This window comes from Otolemur garnettii, unplaced genomic scaffold (genome assembly GCF_000181295.1).
Source record: "Otolemur garnettii isolate 467f Iridium unplaced genomic scaffold, OtoGar3 scaffold00121, whole genome shotgun sequence".
Lineage (NCBI taxonomy): Eukaryota > Metazoa > Chordata > Mammalia > Primates > Galagidae > Otolemur > Otolemur garnettii.
Genome location: NW_003852516.1, coordinates 541,700 through 563,757, shown reverse-complemented (window position 1 = coordinate 563,757; position 22,058 = coordinate 541,700). Strand labels below are relative to the sequence as shown.

Sequence of the window (22,058 nt, the reverse complement as noted above, 5' to 3'; positions counted from 1 at the left end):
TTTTTTTTTTTTTTTGGTTGCAGTTGTCGTTGTTTAGCTGGCCCAGGATGGACCCGAACCCGCCAGCCTCAGTATACGTAGCCGGAGCCCTACTCACTGAGCTACAGGCGTCAAGCTTTGTGTGTGTGTTTTTAACATCAATAAAATATTATGGGCATGCATTTGGCGGTTTGTCTCTATAATTCTCTCTGGTTTTGCTTCAGGGATTTTGAAGCTATTTTATTAATACATAAAATTTAGGATAATAGCCTTCTAATAAGTTGAATCTATTCTTATGCAGTGGCCCTAATTATTAGCTTTTAGCTTTAAAGCCTATTATATCTTGTATAACTACCTCTGCCTTCTTTTTATTAGCATTTCCCTGGTTTTTCTTTCTCTATTTATTATTAGTGTTTTTGCCTAGTTATTTTTTGCTTTTTTTGTTATTATTATTTGCCTAGTTGTTCTTCTCTATCTTCAAGCACTTTGGGGTGTTTTTTGGTTTTGCTTTTTTTTTGTTTTTGAGATAGTATCTCAGTCTTTTACGTTGGCTAGAGTTCAGTCACAGCCACCTCAAACTTCTGGGCTCAAGTAATCCTCCTGCCTCAGCCTCCCACGTACTTGGGACTGTTGGTGTGTACCACCATGCCAGGCTCATTTTTCTATTTTTTTTTTTTTTTTAGAGATGGCTCTTGTTGTGTTGCCCAGGCTGGTCTTGAACTCCTTATTTCAAGCAGTCTTCTCACTTTAGCCTCCCAAAGTGCTAGGAGTACAGGCTTGAACCACTGTGTTCAGCCTATTTCCAGGTTCTTCTGACTTGCAGTATTTCGGTAATAATATATGTAACTGGAAGTTTTAAAAATCCAAGCTGGTAACCTCTAATTTTAGCTGGAAAATCAATCAGTCATATTTATTGTGATTCAGTTAGAAAATCTTTAAAATGTTTAATTTTGCATGAGGGTCGTCTTGAAGTTCTCAGGGATGCCTGAAGGATGGCAATAATTGTTTTGCAAAGGGACAAAGCAAACAATTTGCTCACCTCTTTCCCTTCATTCCCACCTCAAGAATCAGTAAAGTAACTGGCTGAAATGTGTATGTACAGAGCTGTGGCTTGAGCACCTGATCCTGGCTTTTTTATCTAGCTTATTTGTCGCAGGAGTAAAAATATAGGGCCACAGTAGGTAATCAGAAACGATTTCCCAGCATACATGATTCACTTCCCTGTGCTGACTTGCTGTTTATAGTGATAGCACTTTAATGTTTGGAAGTGGAAAAATTACCAAAAAATATTGATTAGGGCAAGAGTCAAGGATGATGTAAATCTCAACTCAGTCCCTGCCCAAAGGCTACCTAAACTTTATTTAAATAAAGTTGTAACCTAACACGGAGCCATTTTCCCACGTTTTTCCCATATTCTCTACAGTTCCCCCATTTTCTATATTTGTGTTATTAAAATTATCCATTCAGCCCACCAGAGAAATTTGCGTTGACTTTTTAAGTTGAGTAATGTCATTCTCTGGGTGTCTTAGATGCACCAGGCTCTTGATCCCCTCATTAAAAGAGACTTTTATTATGGGTATTTCTCTACCTGAAAACAGAAATGAAGTGTTTAGAAGTCTTTTAACAAAGGGGAGGTAACTGATCTTCTTCACCGTAGTAACCATTTCACTAGGTACACTAAATGTCCTATTATGTACCTTAAAGAGATATAGTAAAAAAGCTCTAGAATACAAAACAAGAAAAGCAGCCAGAATTCACAGTTGTAACCATTTCTGTTTGTTGCATCTTCTTTTTATTTCTTAACACAGTATCTTTGCATTCAAAGAAAGATATCCCCCAAAACGGAGCCTGTTGCTAAGTGCTCAGACATAATGAAGGGTAGAAGCAGCAATTCCTGGGTGATAAGCAGGAAGGATCTGTTTGCTGGGGTTTTAATTTGACTTGAGCTGTTTGCCTTCTCATCCTGGTAGCTTTCCGCGGGCCTCATTCGCGATTGGCTGTGTATGAGTTTGCGCCCCGGACACATTAGGCAACTCGGTGCTACGGCCATAGATGATGAAACTTGGTTTTGCTACTTACAAACAAGGACATTCCAGCAGGCAGGATTGTTTGAAACCTTCCTTTGAACGATTCCTAAACAAACTTAGTCTTTGTTGACATAAGATATATGAAATAGGGAGATTGAGTTGCGAGAGTTGGGGAGGTTCAGAAAATTTATACAATATTACTTCTTGGTAATAGTCATGTTTGTCTTCTGATGGCAAGAGGATAATCTGGTTACTCCTTACACTGCTCCCTAATGACTAAGCTAGTGGACTCAACCTATATGCCCTAAATTAAAAAGCAGATTCCTAAACACTCAGAGAAAATATGAATATAACTCCATTGGCTATAACCCTTAGAGGTAACACTGTTTGGACAGAAGGAAAGACAAATTCAGTCAAAATCCTAATCAGATAACGAATGTTCTGAGTGTAACAAGTGAAGCAAATACCAGGAGGATTTGTGGTGGCTGCCACGGAATTCCATGTGAGGGGTTAAGATTTAGAAGATGGAAGAATAAAGTCAGCAGCGTGAATTTGCAAAAAATAGCAAAGAAACGTTCTATGGAAGTTTTGTGAAATACTGAATCAGGAAGGTGAACAAAAAGAGAGGGACTCGGTAAGGTGTGAAGGTGACAGAAAGCAGAGCTGCTAAATCCCTATTTTGCTTTTGATGAGCGAGAACATGGCTGCTTTCGGGCCTGGATGAATTACATCTCATGATATTAAAAGACTTTGTAGATAAGCAACTGGAATGACCATCTGTAATCTCCAAGGAGCCCTGAAATGTGAAGGGCAGCAGAAGAAAGGAGAGAGTTAAATCTTTCTTTTGAAACTACAGACCGGTGTAGATTGTGGAAGCCACAGGTCAGGGAGCTGGACACTGTGCCCTAGCAGAATTCCAGCGATTCGTGGTATGTAGTTGGAAAAGAAGTACGTGACCTTCAGAAACCATCTTGAATTCACCAAGAACAAGTTATGCCTAAAGAACGGCACATTCTCTTTTTACACAGTTATTAGACTGATGAAATTGGAAAGCATTTGGATTGCAGCAAAGCAATTCACACAACATATTCTAACCTTGGGCAGGCTGCAGAGATGTGGATTCCTGGTTGGTCGCCTGATGTGCCCTGAGTACTGATTAAGGAATGATCGATATCAACTTGGAGGGACATGCTTGGTGTCATGCCATGGGACTCTGTCCTTGGGTCTGTCAGGTTTAACGTTTTTTTTTTTATCATCTATTTGGATTAAGATAGAAGACCTGCTTATCAAATTTGCAGTGTCACACAGGTAGGTAGGGTACTAAATACATTGATTCATCGACTTGTATTACAACACAATCGCAAATAATATGAAACTTAAAATGCTGAATTTGGGTTTAAAAATAATCAGTGAAGCAAAATGAAATCAAGGTGACCGCTCTACATCATAGATATCTTTAAGGAACAAAAGACCTGAGGGTTTAGTCAGCTACAGTCCAGATATGCACCATTCGCTCACTCACTGATTCCCTGAGCGGATGTATCCTGTACTCCTGTCTATAAATCACTGAGAAGACAGCTAAGGATACAACAAATGAACAAAATACAGACCTTGATTGTAAGAATCTGACAATCTAAACAGTTTATTAATTTCCTAGGGTTGTCATAAAAAAAAAAAAGATTACCACAAACTGGGTAGCTTTTAACAGATATAAATTGTCTCACAGTTCTGGAAACTTGAAGTCCAAAATCAAGAAGCTGGCAGCTGGGCTGTGCTCCCCTGAAAGCTGTAGGGCAGAACCCTTTTTTCCTTTTCTAGCTTCTGGTGGTGGCCATCAATCTTGGTGTCCCTTGGCTTGTGGCTGCATCACTCTGATTTCTGCCTCTGTCATCACCTGGCATCTCTCTGTGTGTCACATGGCATTTCCCTCTTCTTATACGGACACCAGTCATACCAGATTAGAGCCCACTTAGATGGCTTCCTCTTAACTTGATAACACCTGCAAAGACTTTGTTTCCAAATAAGGTGACAGATGTTAAGACTTCAGCATGTCTTTGGGGGAGATGCAACTCAGCCAGTAACATGGAGTAATGCATGTGTTTACCCAGGTAGTTGACTATAATTATAAAGAAAAGTGACAAAAATAAATATAGAGTGCTATGACAGCAAGTAACAGGTTGACCTGATTTAGTTTGGAGAGTGACGTGGGTGGTTGGGAAACTGTCCAGGCAAACAGGAGGAGGGGTGACTTTCCAGGAAGAGTGACAACCGCCGAAATCCCTAAGGCAGTACGTTGAAAGGGAGCTCAGTGTAGCTCTAAAAAGGTAGGAGGAGGAAGCAGAAGATGGACTAAGGAGGTAGTTGGAGCAGACCCACAGAGCTTGTACACCTTGTTCAGGCAGTTTGAGGTGGTTTTTAGAGAAGTCTATAGAATGGAAGGCATATTATAAGCAAACCACATCTGGAACCTTTTGTCTTGTTGGGAGTGTCATTTTAAGTTAATAATGTTTTTGTGTGATCGCTAATATTTTGAACCAGTGTATTTAAATGAGGGGAGGAGAAGTCTTGGGATGGTAGCCCCTTGGAATTATTTGAGTGAGGTTCTTCTTTTTTTGTTCTTAAGGCAGAGTTAGAGTAAAGGGCTTCTAGCAGGTGAGAGCAGCACCAGGAGAGGACAGGGTGCTTTGAAACCTAAGACTGTCTTCGCCCCTAGCAGATGGTCACCTGTCAGGGACAAAAGGGATTCTGCAGTGAAAGTGAGATGGGGGCCCTGTCCTCTAGGGTCCTATGAGGAACATCCACTCGGGTTTCAAATGTGATGTTGAGAGTTATAAAATACATTTACATATACTTTATATTGAAACATTAAGAGCATTAAAAAGGCTTTAAAATCAAATATCTCTGGGGATTGTTAATCCACTGAATTTATCTAATAATCTTTGCAGAACTGTTTAGACAGTCGTGCCGCTGTGCCTGGAAGCACTTTCCTTCACACTCTGCGGCAGGTGCAGTCATGGTCCTTAACTTCACGTCTTTTACGGTCCCTTTCCTTGTCCGTGTGTCCTCTCCGCTTGTCCTTAGCTGATGTGTTCTGACAAGCTTCCTTCTTGGGATCACCTGCCAGTCATTTCGGTTAAGCTAAGTAGATCCTGTGTGGAAGTGATGGTGTGCACACGTGTGTTCCTTCTGTTGAACACGTGCGGTGTGTACAGCCGCACATGCGCAGTTTCTAGCCGGAGAGAACCGGAGAGCACCGGGAATAAGCGAAAGTGTTAATCCCGCCCAAGTGCCTTGTCACTCAGTCCCTTCGGGGGCACATTCAGAGAAGCTTGGGCCAGCTGCCCAAAGAACATTTAAAAGGCCTCCCTCTGGGCCTTCTTTTGTACAGGCAGTCCCCAAGTTGCAAATAGCCAACTAACATAGGACTCCCACTTACAAATGGATGCTATTCCAGCCACTAGGTAAATGTACCCGTTCCAGTTTACCTACAGATTTGACTTAAGAACACATCTATGGAACTCACCTCATTTGTAATCATTTGTTTCTTCTCTTGAAGAAAATCCAACTAGTATTCCTCCCTGCACTTTGGGAGGAAGGGAATTTATGTATCTTTCTTCTTACATTCTTCTTTTTTTACTTTATTTTTTGAGACAGTCTCTCTTTGTCGCCCTCAGTAGAGTGCTGTGGCATTACAGCTTACCGCAATCTCAAACTCTTGGGCTCAAGTGAGTCTTCTGCCTCAGCCTCCCAAGTAGCTGGGACTACAGGCACCTGCCACGCCTGGCTACTTTTTCTTTTTTTTTTTTAAGAGACCAGGTCTCGCACTCACTCTGACTGGTCTCTAACCTGTGAGCTCAAGCAATCCACCTACCTCAGCTTCCCAGAGTCCTAGGATTCCAGGTGTGAGCCACCATCTTATTTGAAATCTATAGCTCCCCCCATTGCTATATTGTAATACAGGGCCATTATAAAGGTTTTAGAGGAGAGAAGACTAAGTTTAAGTTTTATTCTGAGGTAACAAAAAATTGAAAATGAATTTTTTAAAGAAGTTTGAGAAACTCCATAAGTAGTAGATATATGTGTATATTGATATATATAACCAACTATTTTTAATTGCACCTGAACTTTATGGACACCCTGTATTTATCTTAAAATCTCTGTTTAAATTGCAGGGCTTGCAATGAATTTTTATAAATTGTATTCATTGTAGAACCTACTCTTCCTGTATTATTTAAATATTTTAGAATGATTGATCAATGATTACAGATAGTTTTTATATTACAAGATAATTTGTACTTTAAATTTTATAGTAACTTAAGCTATCGCTATTCAAAATTAAAAATCAAAATAAAGGCTGGGTGCCTATAGTCAGCGGCTAGGGCGCCAGCCACATACACCAGAACTGGTGGGTTCTAATCCAGCCTGGGCCTGCCAAACAACAATGACAACTCCAGCCAAAAAATAGCCAGACGTTGTGGTGGACGCCTGTAGTCCCAGTTACTTGGGAGGCTGAGGCAAGAAAATCGCTTAAACCCAAGAGTTTGAGGTTGCTGTGAGCTGTGATGCCTTAACACTCTACCCAGGGCAACATAGTGAGACTCTGTCTCAGAAAAAAAAAATCAAAATAAATTTTTCTAGGAGCTTCTGATTAATGTTTTACAAATGAATATGATTAAAGATTTTTTTTACTATTTATATTATTAGAGAAATAACTGTAGTTGCTAAAAATATTTAGCAAATTTGGAATCTCTTTCTAAGAAAGGAATTGTTTCAAATAAAGTAACAAAGAGGAAAATTTGAACTTTTAATTGCTCTTAAGCAGTGGCTTATATAAAATTGTCCACATTTCAAAATTAATGTCAAAGATCGCAGATAATGAATTTTAGAAAAATGCTGAGCTGCTTTTCTTATTTATATTCTTTGCTCTAAGGACTAGCTAGCTGGATTGAGCCTTTTTAAAAAAATGAATTCAGGAGTAGAAAAGTGGATGAAGAACAGATCAGTCATGGCTTCTGCTAGGAAGCCTCTCCTCCTCCCTCCAACCTGCTCCAACCTAGTCCCAGGCTGAACAGGGCGCCCCCTCCTGGGCACCCAGTGTACCCTGGCCTTCCTTGACTCACAAAAAATGTCCAACTCTATGGTGTTGGCAAGTTTGCTTGGCTTTTCTCCGTCTTCCTGTATCCTCTTCCTTCTTGAAATTTTGTTTAGAAACTGCATTTAGACTATTTCCTTTTTGAAATTTCGAAGGTTTGACCTTTTAGAGACACTGACAGTTTGTCAAACAATTGATAGGTTGAATTCAGTCCATGCAAATTACATTATAAAAATTAAGACAGAGTCTGGTGAGAACTTAACTGGAGAAATTATATGGCATATGAATATGCAAAATAGAAATGTGATAAGAATGTCAGTTTTCAGTTTCAAAGATCTCATTGTTTCAAGTGGTTTTAATTTTTAAAATTGTTCTTGGTTTGCATGTTCTAGATAGAAATTTTAGTGGCTTTGAAGCCTAGTGATAAAGAACGGGCACCCTTTTAATCTCTTTCTCAAGCACACAATAGGAATGTTTTATTCAGATTTTTCTGAAACCCATATGAACTTGCAGACCTCTCTCAGGCAATGGCAGTGTTTCAACAATCTGCCAAGAGGCTTATGATAAAATCTCTGGTCATACATTGTTTCTGTATTTTAAGAAGAACCAAATCAGAACATGCTTTTCAAAACCAAAAATATAATTTCAAAAGTGACTGTTTTTCAAGAAATGCGGCAAAACCATAGACCATAACTCAGTATCCATCTAAGTTACTTGAACTAAAAACAAATGTGAATCTTGTTAAATTCTTTTTCTGCCACAGTTTGACAGAAGGAATTTTGCCTAGCATTGAAACAAAAGTGGTTAAATTCTAACAATTAATTAAATTAGGTAGATTTTTTTTTCCGGAGTGGGGGCAGGGTGGCGGATTGAAAGGAGCACTTCAGCTCCGTTTGGAAGGAGAATGATCGGAGGAAATCAGAGCATTCTAAACTATTTCTCAGTTCTTTGACTTCAGACAAAAAGTGCTTTCTTCTGTTCTGCTCTGCTTCTCCTCTTCAGCCATGTGCGAACTTCTCACATCTTTCATCTGAAATTCAGCTCCTATCCCAGCTTGCTTCCTGAGCACAGGCTGTTCAAATAGGCAACAGGGACTTCTGGATCTCCCTGGCATCCTTGAGTTGGCTCTAATGTGTGTGGACAGTGGATTAAAAGTGGAATTAAGGTAACATTGAGGGGCAGCGCCTGTGGCTCAGTGGGTAGGGCACCAGCCCCATAGACCGAGGGTGGTGGGTTTGAACCCGGCCCCAGCCAGCTAAAACAGTGATGAGAATTGCAACAACAACAACAAAAAAATAGCCGGGTGATGTGGCAGACGCCTGTAGTCCCTGCCACTTGGGAGACTGAGGCAAGAGAATTGCTTAAGCCCAAGAGTTGGAGGTTGCTGTGAGCTGTGATGCCATAGCACTCTATTGAGGGTGACAAAGTAAGACTCTGTCTCAAAAAAAGAAAAAGCAATATTGAGTGGTTTGTTCTTTCAAACAGTTTCTTTGAAAAGTCATATTGAATGAGTCACCACCCTCTTGTGAAGATAAGCAGTTGGGACATCGATTACCACACCAAAGAGCTACCATAAAACTCAGCAGCATTTAGAGGAAGGTCACGGAGTTGTGTTAAGATTTGATCAGCAGTATGCCAAAGATTTAAGAGGTAAACATCAGTAATCTAGAAAACCCACTCATTTTAAAATACCTCGTTCCACAAAAAACTCGTACCGAATATTATTCTGTTTAGTTTTCAGATGTTCAAAGAGCTTGACATTGAAATTGTAACTATATTCTAGTCATCTGTTTAAAGTTACCATGTGTTTCTTTTTTTCATTTTTAGAAAAGGAGTGCCAATTTTAAATGATAAAAAGACAAAACAGAACCCTCCTTGCACAAGGTTATGCTGGAGTCAGTCTGACATAACTTGTTCATCCCTTTTTATTGTTATCTATAAACTACGTGATGGAAAGTGAGACTTGTGGCTTTCGAGTAGAATAAGAGCTCTACCAGTCAGCTTAAAAACCCATCTTCCCTGTCCCACCTGGGCGTCCTCCTTGACTCTTAGGCTGGAGAAGCCCAGCTCTGTAGTCTGTCTGTTTCTCCCAACCCTAGAAGCAGGTCACAGTTCCTCATGCCTGAATTATTCCACATAACCTGTTTATCTTATCGTCCCTATAATACAATCAGAATGAGAGTTATCAAATTCTCTATCTGACTTGAAGTCCTCAGTGATTCCCCACTGCCCTGGGGGTGAAGTTCAAGCATCTCATACTGCCCAGGAAACTCCCTGGTTATCTCTAGCCTGTCCCCATTCCTAAACACTGTGTGTATCGAATTACTTTCCAGTCTTTTCACTTGCTGTTCCCTGTGCTCAGGGCACTTATAATCCCCACCTGTCCTTCACTCTCCTTGCCTCTGCACTGATGCCTAAATCCAGCTCGTCCTGTATTTCTCGGATTAAACATCCCTTTCTCTAGTAGGGTTTCTCGATTGAACCCCAATCAGAGCCAGTTGGGCCCCTGCTGTGCGTACCCCCCACTTCCTTTCTGTACAAACGTTTGTTCTCTGTTGTTATTCCAGTGCCCATCGCCCAAACAACTGCGAGTGGCATGAGAGGAGAAGTGATGGCAGCTTCGGTCATGGCTTTAGTGCCTAGGAAGTATTGGTTGAGCTAAAAAAAATAGTGGAAGTCCTTGTAAGAATTTTAATTTTACACTTTTTTTATTTTTTGAGACAGAGCCTCAAGCTGTCCCCCTGGGTAGAGTGCTATGGCATCACAGTTCACAGCAACCTCCAACTCCTGGGCTCAAGCAAGTCTCTTGCCTCAGCCTCCCAAGTAGCTGGAACCACAGGCGCCTGCCACAACGCCTGGCTATTTTTTGGTTGCAGCCGTCATTGTTGTTTGGCAGCCGGGCTGGATTCGAACCCGCCACCTTAGGTGTATGTGGCTGTCGCCTTAGCCGCTTGAGCCACAGGCACCGAGCCAATTTTACACTTTTTAACAAAAAATAACCCACTAACATTAGAATCATAAAGCACAGGTATTTGGAAACTTCTCTTCTGATTCAAAAAACCTTCTCCAGGAGGATAGAATGTTCCCAGTCATTCCTGCTGTATCTTCCAAACCTCCTTTATGTGAATGGCCGCTGTACTACTCACTCACTGCTGTAATTCACTGGTGAAAGAAAATGCTTTAAACAGCTTTAGGAAATACTATAAAACGCTTGTTTGTTACTCCCAGGACCTTGAGAAGGTATCAGATGTTCCTCATTTCAGTAGTGGGCATTTGGAGAAATGGTGTTACCAAGAATCTAAGTTGTGTGTATTTCTAAGAAGAAAAGATTTCCTCTGCCTCCGATCAAGTAGGGGGTATATACAGCTGAGGGTAAAAGGCAGGCCTAATGCACACTAAACTCTTTAAGGACCTCATTGGAACAATAAACAGATTTCTAAAGAAAAAATAATAGAAAATGAAGTTATTCCACCAGGAAACCTGCTTTTGGAAAGAAGAGGAATGATGGAGAAATGTAGCAGAAAGGGTGGAAGGTGGGTTTGGGAAAGTTGAAAGTGAGAGGACAGCCGGCTGGAGCAGCCCTCCTCCCCGCAGTATGGGCTTGACCTTTATCAGGAGCGTCTGGTTTCAAGGAATGGAAATAACGCCAGATAGCTGAGGCCGTAGGAGGTTTGTGGAGATAAGGCAGGGGGATCTCACACTCCACATGGGAAGCAGGCAGGGCCTGGGGAAAGAGGAAAGTTGGCCGGTACCCTGCCCTACGTCCCCTGCTGGGGCAGCAGAGTCTTTGGTCCCTGTGCCCTCCTCTAACCGGCTGGGGTCTGGCTTCTGCCACCAGTCTCTCTGTTTCTGCACCGCGTCAGACTGGCCTCCAGTCTGTGTGACTTCAGCCTGAGCACCAGATCTCATGACTAATTCAGTCATTGTGTTACTGGGAGTTTCAGGAATATCTAATTGAGCCTACTGGGCCTTTGAATATTTAACCCCAAGTCAGGTGTCTGTCCCAGGTCTACTTACCTGGGACAAGGGGGGTGGGAAGACAGGGCTGTGGGGAGGGCAGGTGGCAGTGACAGGGATGCCCAGTAAGGTGAAGTAACTTTGGAAAGGGTATCTGGTGTTTGTACTTAGAGAAAGTGACCAGCCCTAGCAGCTTGGAGAAAGGGAACATATCGTACCCGCTGGCATTTGGAGCGCTCTGTTGGCCAAAGTTTGCTGGAGACCTCGTGGGTACAGGCGTCTGCTGGTGCCCGAGCCTGCCTCTAAGCTCTGACTGGGAAGGCAGCGCTGACTGGGCAGAGACTCTGGTTACCAGGGTGCCGAGGGCTTTGCTTTCTTCGTTTGCACTTTTTCTTCTTCCCCTCTTCCCAAGTTGGACACTTAATTGTGCTTTTATTGTTCTGCATCTATTGGAATGAGACAACTGTAGATGTGCTTTCCTCCATAATTTGGATAGGAGCCTTAAAGTGGTAGAAATATAATTGAGTTTGGAGATTGCAAAATCAAAGTCTAGGGAAAAAAACTCAATGGGGCAAAGATCTTTGTTTTATAGGGTTTAATTACTTTTTTCCCCCCATCAGTTCAAAAGCAGAAAGGGCAGATAGATGTCTCATCATGAAACTAGCAAGTGGAATGAGAAAGGAAAAAACTTGATTATAATTTGGACAAACTAATTTGTTGGTGGTTTGCCGGGATGCCTGTCCCACTGGCTTGCCACCACTAGTTTCTCGCATAAGATTTATTGTCAAGGCCTGTGACACTGATACAGGGGATTAAGTTTGAAATTTCAGCCTTCACTTAAGGGAGAAAAGGATTTATTTCTATGTGACTAAATGCCACTTCAAACTTTTGAGCTAACGTGAAAATCTAGAACAGACTTCTGACTGTGATTAGCAGATTGAAAGATTTTTCTGGGTAATTGAAAGGAAGTCTGCTCTTGGGTGTTGTCATATCATCAGGGCGAGGGATTTCCTAAACCTAAAAATTCAGTGCTGTCACACTGATGACTGGACAGGAGTTTTAGAAGGAGGGCATTTGACAAGGAAGGAATTTAGTTTGGGGGCAAGAATTAATAGGGCCCATCAAGGAATAAGTGGCCTATAAACTGTTATACTTAAGGGGTGAGGGTGATAAAGACCCGTATGTATCCTTAGGCTCCTTAAAATCAGAGAATTTTTCTGTGGCAGAAGCTATTGTTAATCCCCTCCAGCATTCCCTGGGCTAATTATATTTTCAGATCTAAGCTAATACGTGCATATTTTTCTTCCTCGAGAGAGAGGACACTGTCTTAGCAATTGATAAAATCATTGTTTATTGAAAAAGACACTTATCTATTTTTGGTATCCCCAGAATCCTTTTGTGACCTCCTAGAGATGCTGGCAAGAGCTTTTCGATTTTTAAGGCCGAGGACTTGGGTATGAGTTTTGCATAAGGCTCAGGTCAAAAGTCTGGACCGTTGTCCTTTACTTACATGTATGTAGATTTCATATTAAATACAAATCCTGGTCATAATACCAATGGCTGATGGTGAGTGTGATGATACAGACCCAGGGTCTGTTCCTGGAAAAATGAAGGCCGTGCCCTCCAGATCAATAGAATCAATCCCTTAATGTGATCTCTGCATATGTGTTTGCTGGAAATCCTGTGAGGGATTTTTTTTTTTAAAGCAAAAATGCCTTGTAAAAATGACAGTAGGATTGTCATACCCGTTTCACCCAAAGTACTTAATCTTTTAAAAAAATTTTAAAGGGAAAGTCACGTAACTGAAAAAATATATAAATGTCAGATTAAGTCACCAACATTAAACACAAATATTCTCTACTGGTGCCCTGTAGCCACACTCTGTTCATCTATCAGAGTGTTTCCACAAAAACACACTTTACATATGTTTAATCTCTAAACATACTTTAGAGATTATCTTTTTTCTTTTTTCTTTACCTACCGTACGTTACACCTGCTGGCAGGGCCCATTCAATGTTTGTTTAGTACTGACTCACTGAATTGGCCCGGTGTGTCTGTATATTCTTCTCTCTCATCCCATTATATGTGCCACAACAGCAGCTTTGTCACGGCTTTTGCAATCAGTATTTTACCCGGCTGTGCGTAGCTGAGATTGTTTGCGGAGGCCGTTGAGTAACCTGTCAGTTCTGAGAAGTTTCTGACGTCTGCTTTTCTATTACTCAAAAGCAAATGAATGCTTGACAAATGGTATCTTTGTCTTTTCTCCCTAGCATAGAAAAACCAACTGGACATAAACTACTTCCCATCCTCAATAGGAAAGAAGTAGCAGAAATTAGATCTTACTCAGTTACGTCTGTACATGTGGATAAGCTGTCCTGCCTCGTGGGATTACAGTTGAAAACTGTCAGCTAGCATATACTCATTTTGAGTACTTACTAATAAACAGTTTTAACTATTTTAACATTTTCAAAGAAGACGTGTTAGTGGTTGCCTTGTGTTATTTTTTTCTTTAGAAGTTTCAGAAGCAGCACTGTGACCGTAACACCAGGAAAAAGGATTTAAAAAAATAATAATAATAAAAGCTCACCCACAAACCTATCACCCTCCATCTCTTCTTCATTTTCTTAGCTTCCTTCTAGATCTCTTTCAATATGTGTTAGTTGTAGACGTTGTCTTTTACTTGTCAAAGTTGAGGTTAATCAAGTACTCCCATCATGAGTTAAATGACAGACAGGTATACCTCATTTTGTCTATCACTTATGCTCCTAAAGTCGTATATGACGCCCTCCATTCTCAGGGGATCTCAACTCACTGGTGACACTCAGCGGGTCTTCGTTTCTGAGCACTTTTCAGTTGGCCATTGTCCCTCATTTGACCTTTGTGCATCTCTGTTTGTATTAAAACACTTAAATATTACAAAAGTTCAGCATTGAGGAAATACTCTCTCCCACCACGCTGCCCCCTCCATTGGCCTTTATGTGACTTCTGCTTCTTATTGATTCTTTTTATTTTTTTCCAGGTGAATTATTTATTTACAGAAATGTGGTATTTTCTCAGACTTCACCAATATCCACCAAATACATAAAATCAATTCAGTAAAACTGTGACCCCAATCTCTTTAAAATTTGTGATGCTCTTCCACACTGTATATCAAATCATCACATTGTATCCCATAAATGTACACAGTTATGCTTTAATAAAAAATTAAATTAAAAAAATGAATGATGCTCACTCATGAACTGTATTTTCTTCCATAGCCACTGCACTGGCCAGTTCTGTCTTTTTGTTGTTATTGTTGTTGTTCTTTTTCTTTTTTTCTTTTGTAATTTTTTTTTTATTAAATCATAGCTGTGTACAGTAATGCAGTCATGGGGTACAATGTGCTGATTTTACACACAATTAGAAATATTTTCATCAAACTGGTTAACATAGCCTTCATGGCATTTTCATAGTTATTGTGTTAAGACATTTATATTCTACATTTAGTAAGTTTCACATGTACCCTCGTAAGATGCACCATAAGTGTACACCACAGAATATTATGTAGCCTTAAAGAAAGATGGAGACTTTACCTCTTTTCATGTTTACATGGATGGAGCTGGAACATATTCTTCTTAGCAAAGTATCTCCAGAATGGAAGAAAAAGTATCCAATGTACTCAGCCCTACTATGAAACTAATTTATAGCTTTCATAGGAAAGCTGTAACCCAATTATAGCCCAAGAATATGGGGAAAAGAGAAAGGGAGGAGAGGGGAGGGGAGAGGATGAGTGGAGGGAGCGTAATTGGTGGGACCACATCTACGGTGCATCTTACAAGGGTACATATTGATTCTTTTTAAACAGAGCACTTATCTGCCTTATCTTCGAGGTTTATTGTATGAAAAATAGCTGTTTTCAGGTTAGGTCCTGGTAGAAACTGATACACATTTGGTTTATGGAAGTATCAATTCGATAGGTTTGGTTTTGGATGCCTGAAGATTGGCAAAATGGGAGATGCCATTTGGTATTGGCTAATTTTTCAACAAACCATGCTTTGTCCCTCTGTCATGTAATGTGTCACATAATGTGAAAACTTGTATTTACATTGATGTATAAATAACATTCCTCAGTTACTTGCTAGTTTGCTGAGTTATATATTTCTGTAGCCAAGGCCATGTAGATAATTTGTCTATTTCTTTTTACATAAGTTGAACATATTCATATATGAATCTAAAGGAGAAATAAGCATTAGCTTATGTATTATATTAAATACACAGAAGTAGAAATTCATTCCCCAAAATATAATTACTGTTAATAGTTCAGTATATTTAGCTTTAAACTTTTTTACAATAATATATATAATTTTTCTTACTGAAACCTGTATCTTGTTTTATAACCTGATTTCCTTTTTAGTATTAGATTGTTTGGATCTGTGGGGAGTGGGACTTTTTATCTACTTTACTGATTCCATTAATAACAGAACATATGATAATACTTGGCATGGACAGTGGGTTTATTTATTTATTTATAAATCTCAGCTAAATATAATAAGCATTTGTATTTTAGTACAAACTCATTTTGGAAGAGTGGTGGTTGTATAGCAGTTTTCAACCTGAGCACATTTTGGGGAATGATATTTTAAAATTCTAAAAATGTTCACATCTGCTTCACATTAATTTTTTTTAAATGAAAGCCGAGAATCTCACTCACTCTTGATAAAGCTGTAGCATGCATAATCATGTTTTTACCAGCTTTCCAGCCAGACTGTAAGTTCCAGAAAGCCAGAGATCACGTCTTTGAACTTCATTTTACACATATTCCTAGAGGAATCCCTGGCATTTAGAAAGGTCTGAGCTGAATGAATGATGAAGGAAAAGAAGAACCTAAACGATGAGGCAGCTCACTCTCCTCCTATAGCGAGGACTAAGCCGTCTCTTGGAATGTGTCCCTATCAACAGGTCTTTAAAAAATTGGGAAAAGTGAACAAAAATGGCAAATCCTTTTGATCACCCAGGTTGCTTGCAGTTCTTTCGCTTGTCACATAAGCCGTTTGCTGCAGCTCCTTTTCAAAGAGGAATATGTAAGTAAAAAGCAGGAGAATTGCAGCTTTGGCTTATGAAACCCTCCTCCGTCTGTTCTGGATCACGCCTCCACGTGTTTTAACAAGTGGACAGGAAAAAAAAAAAACTAGCGGCTATTTGTGCCTGGAAGCTGTGTCCCCACATGGAGGGGTGATGATTCCACATCAGCTTCTAACCTCCTCCCTTCTCTCGCTCAGGTCGCCCTTGGCAGAATGATTCCCTGCAGAGCCGCCATGACTTTTGCCCGATGTCTGATCCGCAGAAAAGTCGTCACTCTGGACAGTCTGGAAGATACTAAATTATGCCGCTGCTTGTCCACCATGGACCTCATTGCCCTGGGGGTTGGAAGCACTCTGGGTGCCGGGGTTTATGTCCTTGCTGGGGAAGTCGCCAAAGCAGATTCCGGCCCCAGCATCGTGGTGTCTTTCCTCATTGCTGCCCTGGCTTCCGTGATGGCAGGCCTTTGCTATGCTGAGTTTGGGGCCCGAGTCCCCAAGACTGGGTCTGCCTATTTGTACACATACGTTACTGTCGGAGAGCTGTGGGCCTTCATCACGGGCTGGAATCTCATTTTGTCTTACGTGATAGGTATGTTTTTGAAAATAAATCTAAATTGTATGGAATGGTGGAAATACCTTCATGTTCAGTTGTAGGTCTGCATTGGTTAGCTGTTAGACGATCTTGAGCGGACCAGTTTGTGTCTCAGCCCTGGTTTTTTTTTTTTTTTTGGAGACAGAGCCTCAAGCTGTCCCCCTGGGCAGAGTGCCGTGGCATTACAGCTCACAGCAACCTCCAACTCCTGGGCTCAAGCGAGTCTCCTGCCTCCGCCTCCCAAGTAGCTAGGACCACAGGCGCCCGCCACAACGCCCGGCTATTTTTTGGTTGCAGCTGTCATTGTTGTTTGGCGGGTCTGGGCTGGGGATTCGAACCCGCCACCTTAGGTGTACGTGGCTGGCGCCTTAGCCGGTTGAGCTATAGGCGCCGAGCCTCAGCCCTGGTTTTTTATTTTAAAAAATGATAATTCTTTACTGAAAATAAAGTTATTTGATTCCACATAATTATCAAGATAGTCCCATAAATTATCAAGATCATTTTGTATATGATTAAAATTTTCAATCTGTGAACTCCTGCTTATCCTGGACTAGAGTAGCAAATGATGTTGTGATAATTTGCTTCCCGTGACCTTGTATTCTCTGCATGTTCTGTGTTTTGGGAAGGCACATCAAGTGTCGCAAGAGCTTGGAGTGGCACCTTTGATGAACTTCTCAGCAAGCAGATTGGTCAGTTTTTGAAGACATATTTCAAAATGAATTATACTGGCCTTGCAGAGTATCCAGACTTTTTTGCGGTGTGCCTTATATTACTTCTAGCAGGTAAGAAAACCAATTATACTTCTCCTCCTGATAAGCCAAAGTAATTGTCCCAGGAAAATAGGTTACTTCTGAATCTGGGGCCTGAAGACTAGGTCTCTTATTTATACCTGTTAGGTGAATGTTGGATATCTGTAGAGTTTGTCACTGGCTGGGATCATAATTTCATCGTATGTGCTAGGTTGTGTTTCAAAAACATGTCTACCTTGGGTGGGAGGATAGACATAGTATTCCTGGGCAGTGCCTGTAGCTCAAAGGAGTAGGGCACTGGCCCCATATGCTGGAGGTGGCGGGTTCAAACCCAGCCCTGGCCAAAAATTGTTAAAAAAAGAAAGAAATAGTACTCCTGAGTACATAGTACCTGCCATGCTCTAAAAACAGGGTGAGGACATGTATTGTATCATAATAATTGCAGATTTGCAGGAATGGCAGTGACATTTCAGTAAGGAAGGCTGTAATTTCTTGGCATTGATCATCTTGTTGGATATACCTAAAGTTGTTTGTAGGTGACTGTTTCCAGAAAAACTTTTTGTCTCATGCCTTCATCTATATAATGTAGGCTTCTGAGTGAAAAGGAAGCACATTCAAATCAGCCATCATTTTTTAATGGCGATGTTACGTAGACAAACATACCTGGTCCCAGGATTTTTCAGTTTTCATCAGTATTGGCTGAAGCATTAAAGAAAGGCACTAGAATTCATGTCAGAACAACCAGGCTTTTGATCCTGTCATGCCAACAATTTATTCCATCTTTCCATTACTCCATCTGCTCATCCCCAGGGTGAGATAGTTGGTGTGCAGCCTGTACAGCCTTGTTTGATACATAATTAGCACTCAGATGGAGCCAGTTTTATTTTAGAGGCAAAGCTAACTCCTGCTGTCTCTTTATGTTTGTTTAAAATAAATTTTTTGAACATTTTCTCTTTTGATTGTCGTTCTTAACCTGTAGTTCTGCTTAAACCCACCAAGGATGGCTCGGCGCCTATAGCTCAACGGGCTAAAGCGCCAGCCACGTACACCTAAGGTGGCGGGTTCGAATCCCCAGCCCGGACCCGCCAAACAACAATGACGGCTGCAACCAAAAAAATAGCCGGGTGTTGTGGCGGGCGCCTGTGGTCCCAGCTACTTGGGAGGCGGAGGCAGGAGACTCGCTTGAGCCCAGGAGTGGGAGGTTGCTGTGAGCTGTAATGCCACGGCACTCTGCCCAGGGGGATAGCTTGAGGCTCTGTCTCAAAAAAAAAAAAAAAAAAAAACCCACCAAGGATTGCACATACCAAGAGTAAAATTCATGTCTGCTCCTACTGCCCGCTTGCTTTACCCTGGACGGTCCGCCTCTTGTTTTTCTGGCCAACGTGATCTCTGTTTTTCTCCCTAAAAATTACATAATTTAAAAAATCTCATTGACAAGTTAATTATTAATTAAATGCTTTTATAGGTATAGGGAAATCCTTTTAAAGATAAAAATTATGAAAAATGTATAAGTGATTGTAATAACTTACCTACATATGTATAATCCATGTTAAAAGCCAACGATAAACTGGGAAAAGTATATCCCATACATGACAGAGAGCTTTTAACATTTATATATTAATGCAAATAAATCTTCTGAATATGAACAGAATATCCTAATAGAAAAAAATGGGCAATTTAAATTGGGGCCAAATTTTCTGGAGAATATTTTGACAATCTGAACCAAATTCCTTATACAGAAACACATGCCCTTTGATACAGGCTTACAGTGCAGAAAATTATTGTAAAGAAATAATAAGAAAGTATAAAAATATATTTATAAAAGGATGATTATGTCAGTGCTGTTTATAATTGTGAAAAGCTAAGAGTGATCTAATTCTCTATAAATAAGGGATTAAAATATGGTACCTCAATATAGTAAAGATTATACAGGTGTTAAAAATAAGGATATATAGGGCAGCGCCTGTGGCTCAAAGGAGTAGGGCACAGGCCCCATATGCCAGAGGTAGTGGGTTCAAGCCCAGCCCCCGCCAAAAACTGCAAAAAATAATAACAATAATAATAAGGATATATATTTGCTGGCATGAAAGTGTGCGTGTATGTGTGTTGTATGTAAAACTCTGGAGGAGAAACTATAGTTGATCTTTATCTTCTCATTTTTTTCTGAATCTTCAAATTACTTAAATAGGAAACTGATTACTTTTACAGTCAGAATGTAAAAGGAAGCTATTAAAATGAGAATAGATTTAACAAAGTACCTTTTGGCACAACTAGAGAATTATTTTTTAATATACTCAGTAAATAAATGGCAGACTTATGTTTTGAGGTTTTACTTAAAAAAGTTCACAGCCTTAAAAATGTGGCTTTTTAGAATAGCATTTCATTAAAATTGTTACTTTACACGTGCCTGTCACTGGTAGTAATGGCCAAAGTTACTAGATTTATGAGTTTCTTATAAAGTGTGAGCATCTTCTGACTGTAAGCACGATCAGCCTTATGAATTCAAATTGATTGTGTTCAGAAGACATTTTTTTCGCAATTAGGCGACCAAGGAGTAAGAACTAGCTGTAGAAATGGATGGATGGGAGTTAAATAAAGAATGCTGATGAAATGATATCCTGAAGCCCTCTCCTTGCTGCATTACCTTAGGTTAAAAATTAAAAATATCCTCCTCTTCTTTCTCAACAGGTCTTTTATCTTTTGGAGTAAAAGAATCTGCTTGGGTGAATAAAGTCTTCACTGCTATTAACATCCTGGTCCTTCTCTTTGTTATGGTTGCCGGGTTTGTGAAAGGAAATGTGGCAAACTGGAAGATTAGTGAAGAGTTTCTCAAAAATATATCAGCAAGTGCCAGGTAAAATATTGGGGGGGTTCCCCTCCTTTTGGGGGGGTGTTACATTTTTTAAAACATATATGTGAAAATTTTCCTCTAGGGCAATGGTTCTCAACCTTCCTAATGCCTCCTAATGCCTTGATCCTTTAATACAGTTCCTCATGTTGTGGTGACCCCCAACCATAAAATTATTTTCGTTGCTACTTCATAACTATAATTTGCCTCTGTTATGAATCGTAATGTAAAGATCTGATATGCAGGATATATTTTCATTGTTACAAAGGGGTCGCGACCCACAGGTTGAGAACCGCTGCTCTAGAACGAAGTTTCTTAAACTTTTTGCTTTCAAGATTTTTTTCCTTATGGGCTGTTCTGTCCTAATACCCTTCTCCCCAATCCCTCCAAACGTAAAGTTATAGGTATGTTCATTGTCGCGACAGTGCTGCTGTTTGTTAATTCCCAGTCTCAAGCTCTGGTCCCTGTTCAAAGGAAGACCAGAGGAAGAGTCTAACCACTGGAAGAACTTGATCTTTTACCCCCCGATCTGTCACTATTAAATAACAATAACTATTTTTAAGTATTTTGCATGCATCTTTTCTTGGGACCACCATTCAGTTTCATTGTATTCTTTCAGCCTGCAAGTGATTTTCAGAGCTTGTCTTTTAGAGGATGTTATTAGTTGCACAAGGAAACATAAGATTACAAAATTATCTATTACATGGAGTGAGGTACATACACAAGCTTGGACAATTAAGTTTGAGAACTTGTCCTAGAAAAAGTGCTACATACCTCCTTGCTGAATATCACTGTGTCCCCAGATGGACAAGGGGAGTCCTTCGAAGGTGACCATGGTGGTATTCAGTAATGAGGTATGTAGACTTTTTCTAGGATGAGTTTGGAAACTTAATTGTCTGACCTCATATATTGTTTATTAGCATTCTGATGAGGGAAAAAATTAGTATCCTCTGATTTCTTATAATTTATAATAAAATATTTAACTTAAGTATTGTTAAATCGAGCATGGGGAATTTTGTTTCAGGTTTTCAAGTCTCTTTGAAATGCATTTTAAAGGTGTGTAATTGTCCTTACTCCCTGCTTCATAAGTTGCTGAATAGATTCTCAAAGGAAAAAGTGTCCGGGAGAGGAAGTTTCTCATCTTTATCTCAGAGCATCACGCATATGTGGAGTCTGTCTGTAGAATCCTGTGTGGCTGTGGGTTCCAGCCAGCGTGACCTGGGCTGTCTGCACATGCCAGCCATCAGACTCCAGTCAGGTGCCACTGACACGAGAGGTCATTGTTAGGGGATGCCACATTCTCTAGGACGGGGTGAGACGTGGTTTTATATAATGCATCAGCTTTAGAGGCCTGACAGATACAACAGCCTTCCAAGGACATAGTGAGAGATGAACCACCAGAAGGAGCAGTTTTCTCTGAAAATGACTTTCCGATGTGTCTGTTCTCTTCCTTAGAGAGCTGCCTTCTGAAAATGGAACAAGTATCTTTGGGGCTGGTGGCTTTATGCCTTATGGCTTTGCAGGAACTTTGGCTGGTGCTGCAACTTGCTTTTATGCCTTTGTGGGATTTGACTGCATCGCAACAACTGGTAAGAATGGCTTCCTGGCTCTTCTTAGAAGGGAAGGTGTTCCTTGTACGACATGAGTACCAATGTGTAACGGCCAGAGGGTCCACGAAAGAGAGGGATTTGGGCTGAGAAGGGCACTTGTTGCTCCAGCTGTAACACCTACTGTATATGACAAAAAAAAAAAAA

General features: G+C 40.5%; 1 protein-coding gene across 2 annotated transcripts in view; it reads left to right on the top strand.

Moving 5' to 3' along the window:
- SLC7A2 (solute carrier family 7 member 2) overlaps window positions 1-22,058 on the top strand; it is a 56,395-nt gene that overhangs the window by 20,983 nt on the left and 13,354 nt on the right. For both annotated transcript variants that reach the window (XM_003797647.3, XM_023517775.1), the window contains exons 2-5: window positions 16,314-16,704; window positions 17,334-17,489; window positions 20,145-20,310; window positions 21,760-21,893. In XM_003797647.3, coding sequence (XP_003797695.1) covers window positions 16,329-16,704; window positions 17,334-17,489; window positions 20,145-20,310; window positions 21,760-21,893 — 832 coding nt within the window. In that variant the 5' untranslated portion in view covers window positions 16,314-16,328. The remainder of the gene's footprint in view (window positions 1-16,313; window positions 16,705-17,333; window positions 17,490-20,144; window positions 20,311-21,759; window positions 21,894-22,058) is intronic.